The sequence below is a fragment of the Syngnathus acus genome, chromosome 2 (genome assembly GCF_901709675.1).
Source record: "Syngnathus acus chromosome 2, fSynAcu1.2, whole genome shotgun sequence".
Classification (NCBI taxonomy): domain Eukaryota; kingdom Metazoa; phylum Chordata; class Actinopteri; order Syngnathiformes; family Syngnathidae; genus Syngnathus; species Syngnathus acus.
Window position 1 is genome coordinate 17237928 of NC_051088.1, and position 9465 is coordinate 17247392.

The window sequence follows — 9465 nt, forward strand, 5'->3', positions numbered from 1 at the left end:
TGTCAGTCTTGCTCCCGTCTCCCGGTTTGAGGATGAGTTATGCTGAAAAACCTGAAGACATCACAAAAGACGAGTGGATGGACAAATTGAACAACGTGCACATTCAGAGAGCGGACATGAACCGGCTCATTATGAACTACCTGGTGACGGGTGAGGCTCCTCAAAACACGTTGGAGTGAAAGCACAAAACATAAGCAATATGTTTTACAAAGGTGCCCTTACTTGTTTTCAAGAGGGATTCAAAGAGGCGGCCGAGAAGTTCCGGATGGAGTCTGGTATCGAGCCCAGTGTAGACTTGGACTCTCTGGATGAAAGGATAAAGATCCGAGAGATGATCCTGAAGGGACAGATCCAGAAAGCCATTGCACTCATCAACAGCCTTCACCCAGAGCTGCTGGACACCAACAGATACTTGTACTTTCACCTGCAGGTACATTTGCATGCCACACAATGACCGAGAGAAGCAGCCACTGCTACCGAACTGCTGTTCACCGGTGACGTGCGTCCAAAATTTCTGTCAGGCCTTCTTCATTCCTTCTTCTTCGACATGGCTAACTGGGAATTGAAATTTAGCTCAGACAAACTAAAATCTGAAATATTCTGGGATAACGGAAATTTGGAGCACAACCCTATTCAGTGTGTTTGTCTGTAATGAGAATGATGAGAAGAATGATTGTTTTTTTGCAAGGTCGTACACGACCCAGCTTTATTTCATCACTCCTTTTATCACATTCCTCTGGTGCAGCAGCAGCATTTGATCGAGCTCATCCGGCTAAGGGAGACGGAGTCGGCGCTGGAGTTTGCCCAGACGCAGTTGGCTGAACAGGGGGAAGAGAGCCGCGAGTGTCTCACGGAGATGGAGAGAACTCTCGCCCTGTTGGCCTTTGACAACCCAGAAGAGTCTCCCTTCGGGGACCTGCTCAACATGATGCAGCGGCAAAAGGTACTCACATTGGCTCCCTTGACCAAAAATGCTTTTTTTTTTTTTACTTCCACATACTTATGCCGGTAAATAAATTCAGCAATACATGTAGATGTATAAATAATAGCACTGTGCACGAATAAGTCGTAATTGGTTCGATTGGGCGTGCCATATTGATTTATAATTTTGCAGACTCTGATGAGATGTGTGACATCACCAGAGCTGCCATTTTGTTTGCATGGCAACTGTTATCACAGTGAGAGTACACAGACAGTGGTATGAGAATATTTGTTCCTGCACAGGTGTGGAGTGAGGTGAACCAAGCTGTACTGGACCACGAAAACAGGGAATCCACTCCTAAATTGGCCAAACTCCTCAAGTTACTGCTGTGGGCGCAGAACGAGTTGGACCAGAAGAAAGTGAAATACCCGAAAATGACTGACTTGAGTACGGGAACCATCGAGGACCCCAAGTGAACCCATCCGCAAAACCTTGCTGTCTTTTACGGGCCCCTTAATTTATGATCAACCGCGTGGCTGTTGCAACTGGATAGTGTGCTAAACTAGATTTTTGGTAAGGTTTCTTGGCTGAACTTGGTCATTTTGACTCTGTTGCATTCAAGCCATACAAGTTACCATGGAGATATGCAGTGGTGCCTTGAAATAAGAGTAACCCAGCAGAATATTTCTTTTTTTTTTTTTTTTTTTTGCTTTGACTTGTTAGTAAAATTTGCAATGGGGGAAGATGAGTTGTCTTGAGGGTAGACACAACATGAATTAGTCTTATCTCAAGGCACCAGTTGTTACGGTTTTCCGTGACATCTGATTTAAAACTTAATTTCTGCCATATAGAGCTTATTACGTTGTGTGGCTCACTATTGCTGCATTAATCGTTCCTAAAAAATAATGGAATCAATTTAAAAAACACGAATCTGGCCTTGACCTAGTTTCCACGGTAACATGTTGCTTGTTGTGTAAAAAGTCATGGCTACGTTCAACCAGAATAGCCAAAAATGGCTTACCCTGCTATTTAGATTTGTGCAACAGCGCATATAATGTATGTGTAAAAAAACAAAAAAACTATAATGCTCAATTTGTTTTTAATGTGACATCAATAAGAGATGATACTGTAAATTGCTGTACTATTTACAAAGTAACATTTAAATACAGACGCTGGGTTTTTAGACTAATGTTGATGTCAACAAATACAAGTTGCTATTTTATACATTTCTCAAAGGCCTTGAGTCTGTAGTATTTATTGTGTCAGTTGTCTGCATCGCTGGAAAGGGATTCGATTGGCACGAAACTGGAATGAGCAGCCTGAAAGAACAGGAAACGGGTGAAAAGTGTGAACGTTTAAACCAGGGACGTCTTTGGAACTGTGGAACTAGTTTGACAAACCCTGAATGAAACAGACCAGCAAAGATATTTTAGATTGAGCCTGTGTGCGTCGAATCAAAATGTATTTATAAATATAGAAAGTCTAACTGAATATTTGTGACTCATTGTTTTAACTGTGTTTCCGTTGAATGTGATTTATGGAGAGTTTGGGTCATCTGTAACAATCAACTGTAACATTTCCAGTCTATCAATTGTGCTCCGCCAACCCACTTTCCCCCCCCCCCCCCCCTTTTCTTTTTTTTTTTTTTTTTTCTTTACTTCATGCACATGTCTTTTATTCAAAACAGGCACTTGTGCCTTGTTTCTTTTGGTTTGGTTTGTTTACTTCTAAGGAAGCCAGATTTGCTGCTAGTTGTCCATCCTTGAAGTTTTTGACCACGTTTTGTCTTTTTGCAGAGACTTGCTCTGACATTTGCGAGACATCAGATGCTCGCGTCCCTTTTATTAATCGACATTTCTAAAAGCAGATTTGCAAATAAACATAACTTTTGCGAAGTATTTCTTTCACTTTCTTTTGTTGTTGTCCTGGGCTTTCTTTTGTATTTAGCCTTTTTTTTTTTTATGACAGTGGTAGTAACATGACAAGAATTCCGGCAAAATGCTGAGTTCGGTTGGAATGATCATTTCAACCTTTGGACCAAAAATGTTCTCTTCAGGTCACATTAATGTTCATTAATCACAAGTGAAGGCGAAATAGAAAGAAAACGGTCTCAATTATGTCATAATTCAAACATGCTCTACTCAGCAGAAGTGCAATCCCTGTTGTGTAAATTTTTGGAGCATTGAATCATCCCTTCATTCAACCACATGATTCACGCACACCCTCTAACAACACTTCCCTCTAAATACGGCTGATGTAACTCTTGAAAATACCTCAGAGGAATTATTTTTCAGGGTTTTTGTTCTAACACGTTTTACTTGTCTAGCTCGTCCATATGAGATCAGGTGACACGTCAGCGGGCTTGTTAGGGCGGCAGAGCAGAGACGCCACTATTCCCGAATGGCAGACAAACACATGTCAGGAAATGGTGGGAACGATTTTGCCTCTTCTCTCTTGGATCGTAATGACTGCGCTGGCAACAAGGCCTCGGACAAGCCGCACGATAAAAATCTGTGGACCAGGTGAGATGCGCTGTTCAATTGAATCTCTTCTGCATTTGTGAGCAGTGTTGTGACAGTTACCATGAAAAAAAACATTCATTTCCAGATTGCTTCTTTTTAAAAGTACTTTAGTTACTCAACTCATCACTAAGAAACTGAAAGCCATTGATGTGAGGTTCATGAACGGCACTCCTCCCTCTAAAAATATAAACCCCAAATAGATTGTCAATTTTGATCTTCATTGAAATATGTTTTAAATCAGGGCCAAATTGAATTTTGGGATATTTCTCTTCAAAGCTTTTATCTTTCAAATAATTCCAATGTTTTAATTTGGAATTGTTATATTGTAAACTTTTTTTTTTTTTTTTAAAGACTGCTTGTGATGTTTGAAATAAACTTCAACTTTACACACCACTCAACAATGTGACAAGAACATCAAATGAATATTTAAAAGGGAAGTAATTAAAACTGCTTTGAATTCGAAAATCATTCTTTTTATGGAAAAGATTCAAGTGTATTGACTTGATAAGAATTGGGTCATTCCACCACTTTAAAATATATTGAAATGCATATCGAATCGTCTTATTGGAGAACTAAAGCTTTGTCAGTGGGTGCAGTATATGTGTAATAAAATACATTTCTTATTTTTTGTTTTGCCACTTAATTGGAGGTGCATTTTACAGTGACATCTAAGAAGAAACGTTGTTTTTATTCATTATGGTCTGTAGTATAGTCTAACTACTTGAATGTAAAAGAACGGCGTTAGATTAGTCATGGAACGTGCACATTTTGGAGTGAAGCGTTCGCGTCATCACTGATGGTGAGATTTGCTGAAACTCCAAAAATGTGGTTGTTTGCCAACAACAGAGCAGAGGCCCACCAATGGATGCCAGTGTTGTTTGCGGGGACTTGCCTGGTCTACTGTGCCCGGATGACCATGCCTGTGTGTGCAGTGGCGATGGCAGCCACGTTCGGCTGGAACAAGATCGACACTGGCCTGGCCCTGGGTGGATTCTTCTGGGGCTACTCGTGCACGCAGATCCTGGGAGGTCATGCCAGTGACAAGCAAGTTTTTCTATTTGGCACACTTTGCAGGGTTCACACACTTTTGGGGTCCCCTCATAATTTAATAACTAGTTTGGCAAGGTAACCCTGCCTCACCTGTAAAGCGTGGCCCTCGTTTCCCGATGGTGGAGTTTATATTCCATCGAGATCCATTTGCAAATTATGTCAGCATCATGTGGGAACGCTCCTCAAAGGTTAAGGAAACATTTGTTAAGGAAAACGCCTTGCTTTGAAAGTGAGCAAAATATAGTGAACATTTCTTGTAGAATTAGGCTTGAAGCTGTGTAAATTTAATCTAAAAACTAAACATCAAATAAAGAGACTTACACAATGTGTATTTAAAACAAACACATGGCTTAGGCTTTTGTCAGATAGCTTAAAGCTAATACTAGCACGTGATTGGAAATGTATATTACCCATGAAATACGTACAGCGGCTGATATTTGAGCACTAACAGTGCAGCGACAAATTTAGAAATTCAAAACTCAGCCATATATTCTTTCTACTCGCCAATGAGCTTTTCACCCTTGAAAAAGAGACATTGATCTCGAGGTTTTTATTCTGGCTAATTTGAGGTTTTGATATATTTTGACGCTTGATATCCCATTTTGTAGAATCGGAGGAGAGCGAGTCCTGTTCTTCTCAGCCATTTCATGGTCAGTGGTCACAGCCGCCACGCCCGCTTTACAGCACCTTGGCTCTTACACCCTGGCTCTCATGACCATGGCCAGAGTCCTGATGGGAATATTACAAGGTAACCTGTTTGGGTTGAAATGGAATGAGGGCCTGGAATTTGATAAAGTTCGGTATATTTTTTTCTAAACTAAATCTAGGAGTGATTAGGTCATATTTCATAAGTATTTTAATGCATCTGAGAATAATTAGTATCATAAGCAATAATTATTTATTGTGTATACCAGGAGATTTGGAAATAGATATTATAAATAACTTTTGGGAGCATTTCATAAAATAACAGAATGTTTCAATAACTATTTCAGTCGATGGTAGTAAATAGCGATGTTTGATACCACGTTGTCTCAAACTGTGTATGAACAAATACAAATACCAAGTAATAAGACCAATAGAATTTGACAGATAATTCTGAACAAAGACCTTTTTGTGTTTTGACACGCAGACATGTAATCCAGTTACAGTGCAGTACTTACTACTGACAAGGAAAATGTAATAATGTGTCTTAATATGTTTTTGTTAAGTATCGGTGGCTGGGATCAGTATCCTTCAGAAGTACTCGATACCTTGAAATAAGGCTGATACCAAGCCAATCGCAATATCTAGCATACTCACTCATAGATATGGAATGTTGCTAAGGCTTAATTCTGTGCTACACCTCTGCATGTGATCTAAATGTCCTTGGAATGTCCATTGCTGTTTTCTAGGTGTATTCTTCCCATCTTTGACCAGTCTCATCGCACAGCGTGCACCGGAAGGGGAGAAAAACTTCTTATACAGCATCAATCAAAGCGGTAGCTCTCTTGGGTAGGCAGCACATGTGCAAACATGCAACATGCACATGTGTCAAGGCGTAAAATGTGTTCTTTGTGTAATGTTTTTGGATTGTGCTTTCAGAATACTGTTGGCAGGCTTGTTGGGCTCCATAATGCTGGACTGGTACGGTTGGGAAAGTGTATTCTATGCCACTGGTTTTCTATCTGGATTCTGGGTGCTCCTAGTGTGGCATTGTTTTCTGAAAGGTGCCGTATTTATTACAGCGTCTATGATGATCAGTTGTACTATTGTTTTTTTTCTTGAAATTGTAGCTGTGATTCCAAAATGATTCATGCCATATTTTTGTGAAAGTGTTTAATGAGTTTGTAATTTTTGGACACACTGGTTTGTTTTTCTTTACGCAGACATACAGTCAGCCCCCTCCAAACATATTGCAACGGCTTTGTTTTTGTTGTATGCTGAAGACATTTGGGTTTGGATGAAGAGATGAATATGAAACAAACATTCATAAGTCCATCTTTTATTTCATGCCATTTACATTTATACATGTTAAATAACTCGGGACAGAGCACCTTTTGTTTGAAGCCGCCTGCTTTTCAAGAGAGCAGAAGTATTTGGACATGTTTGAAGATTAGATGGTGTTTGTTTTTGGCTTTGGGTTTCACCTGCTGTTAAGCAAACATGAAGCCCAGAGAGCTGTCTATAGAGAAGATGGAAACTCAATTTGAGCTATTACACCAACACTGCATGGGCAGAGGAGCCAATACAACAATTTGAAATGCCCTGAAAAAAACAGAAAGCGCTGATGTACTGAGCAACACACATGACGGAAACATTGTGAAAAGTGTCAAGAATCCAAAGAAGGCCTGAAACAAAAAAATGCAACCAGCAACATGTGACACCCGCCAAAATAAAATGAAGTCACCCAAACACCGCACTCTGTCCTGAGTTGTTCTAAATGTACAAATCATGATATGAAAGTTTGACTTCTGAACTTTTGTCTCCTATTCATCGTTTGATATGCAACCCAAATGTCTCCATGATACAACAAAAAGAAAGGAACTGACCTTTTGGAGGGGGCCGTTCTTAGATGCCAACACAAATTTGAACGACACCATTGACGTGATCTTTTCAGGCAAAGTTTATCCAAAGCAGAAAGAAAGAAGCAAAGAGTCCCAATCAAAGAATTTTTCCTGTTCGCATCTGCTGAGCCTCTTGAGAAAGCCATGCGTCCGGTACGAAGGTCTGCTCTTTCGCCACATATCAAAAACTCAATCTTTTTTTACAGTCTCTTGTTGCTCTCTCACAGGGCCATGGTCTTTGCTCACCTATGCACATGCGGCACTTCCTACACGTTACTCTCGTGGATGCCGACATACTTCAGCGATGAATATCCACACGCCACGGTACTTGTTGTCTCCTGGTGGGTCAGAAGGCGTCGACTCCGTTTGCGTCTGTGATCCTGATGGCGCGTCGCCCCACTGTCCTTACAGACGTGGGTATACAATGTGTTCCCTTGGGCAGCTGTCATTCCAGTAGCTCTTTGCGGCGGATATCTCTCTGATTCGCTCATCAGCCAAGGATACAGTGTGGTGTTTGTGAGAAAGTCTATGCAGGTAAGCCTCCTCCATTTATGTTTCTCAAATGAGCTGCTTTCGATTATAGCCCGAACGTCGACATATTTGCATGCCTTTCAGTTCATCGCCATGGGTGTGTCCAGCGCTTTTGTCCTGCCACTGTCTTTCAAGTTGCCTTTTCCAATCGCCGTCATCTGCATTTCTGCTGCGATGGTTGCACTCTCCTTCACCAGCTGGTATGTGCCAATTAGCCAAATTTTGAATATTGTGAGGGAAAGTTGTTTGTGGTCTCATGTGCAAACATGTTTGTAGCCTTCAAATGGAGTCACGTTATTCACTCATTCCCTATTCAATGGGGATTTTTGGATAGTGAACCGTGATAGTTCCATAAAAATCCCCATGTAGTTATTAGGGAGGAGTGAATGAGTTAATAATTTAGAACACAGCGACTGTGTTCGGAATCATTTCAACAGGGGCGTGTAGACTTAATTGATGTATAATTTTCCTGCGTGCTGAACCACGTTGTGTTCCACTAATGACATCTCATGCATTGCAGTGGTTCTTCGGTGAATGTGCAGGATCTAACCCCTTCACGGGCTGGAACCCTCTATGGTGAGGTCATTCTTACAACATCTTGATAGATGAATGTGTCATGTGCTGGCTCAGTAAACAGAATTATTTTGCAATATCTCTCAAACGCTGTGGGCGTGTCAGATGACAGCACCTAAGTTGTGCCGCACTCAACTGTCATTCAAATAACACTGCCATGAGCTGGAAAAATGGTTGTGACTTATCAAGCATCTTTCTTATCTTAATTTTTATAGGTCAAACTTAATAACAAAAATATCTCCGAAACCTGATGTGCTGCAAAAAACTCAAGAAAGTTTTTTAAATCAGCATCAAAATATATATTTTTTCTCAAATGCTATTCACCCATTAAACTAATAAAAAAATAACTGCTATGAAAACTAATTAAAACTACCTAAATTTAAAAAATGTCAAAACAAAATGATAACATTCTGTGTAGTAAAGCAAATCATGAACTATTAAAACCCTGCTTTAAAGGCCAAACTAAATTTTGGGGTGTAGGCATTGCTAACTTAACTAAAGAACAATGTAAACACTGTTAAGCGGCTGAAGAAGTTATTTGAATTATTTATTTGTTTTATTTTATGCTTTAGGTTTCATGAATATGCTCGGCGCTTTCACGGGTATGTATTCTCAACATGTTTATTTTCATTTTGTTCATTTTGTTTTGTATGATAAATCTTTTTAATCAGATTAATAAATGAATCAGAATGAGTGATTGACAAATCAATTGGATTTTAAAATCATCAATAGTGAGCATCTCAAAAATTTTAATTTGTCCAGCTAATTCATCTGATCAATGTTAGAATTGGTGTCAAACGATCTCACTTTTGGATTGGCATCAAAATTTGGGGACCCTGAACAAAACCCCCGAATAAAATGTTTCCTTTTTTTATTCTGCCTCCTGGGGGCCAAAGTGGGGACACCAGAAGGAGCAGCACGAGGAATAAAATGTCATTAAATCATGATGCACAAATTGTTTAATTCTGGACATTCTATGTAATTGTTATTCCTCTGTCTTTTAAGTACAACTTTATTCAGTGGTATTTTTTTTTCTTTTTGAAACTCGTATCTCTGTAAAATTGTGCTCATGTGATTTGAAGTACTCAAGTGCATCATATGTGCTGCCCAGGTGTGCTGATGGTGTCACTGTCTGGCTACATGATCGAAGTGACCCGGTCGTGGGCATCGGTGTTCACGCTCATCTCCTTTGTCCACTGCGTCGGCCTTGCTGTCTTTCTCTACTTTGGAGATGCCCAACGCGTTGACCTTAAAGAGTCACACTCCTTTGCTCCCATTTGAAATGTTGCCCATATGGTTATAAAACCTTCCTTTTTACATTTTA

The 9465-nt window shown here is 40.0% G+C and overlaps 2 protein-coding genes across 3 annotated transcripts; both read left to right on the top strand.

The window, feature by feature from the left end:
- On the top strand, positions 1-2820 carry LOC119119430 (glucose-induced degradation protein 8-B homolog). The gene is made up of 4 exons (XM_037245767.1): positions 1-150; positions 234-430; positions 746-943; positions 1225-2820. Exons 1-4 carry the CDS (start codon positions 33-35, stop codon positions 1396-1398), a joined length of 687 nt encoding a protein of 228 aa, XP_037101662.1. The 5' UTR covers positions 1-32; the 3' UTR covers positions 1399-2820.
- Positions 2821-3157: 337 nt separating this feature from the next.
- Positions 3158-9465, top strand: LOC119119427 (solute carrier family 17 member 9-like). 2 transcript variants are annotated; one of them, XM_037245759.1, is made up of 12 exons: positions 3161-3444; positions 4291-4488; positions 5103-5242; positions 5886-5985; positions 6076-6200; positions 7091-7190; positions 7265-7361; positions 7449-7571; positions 7653-7768; positions 8089-8144; positions 8714-8743; positions 9253-9465. In XM_037245759.1, exons 1-12 carry the CDS (start codon positions 3323-3325, stop codon positions 9420-9422), a joined length of 1377 nt encoding a protein of 458 aa, XP_037101654.1. In that variant the 5' UTR covers positions 3161-3322; the 3' UTR covers positions 9423-9465. The 2 variants fall into 2 exon arrangements, with proteins under 2 accessions (XP_037101655.1, XP_037101654.1); XM_037245760.1 differs by lacking the exons at positions 8089-8144; positions 8714-8743; positions 9253-9465 and adding an exon at positions 7945-8080 and having other exon boundaries at positions 3158-3444; positions 7653-7840.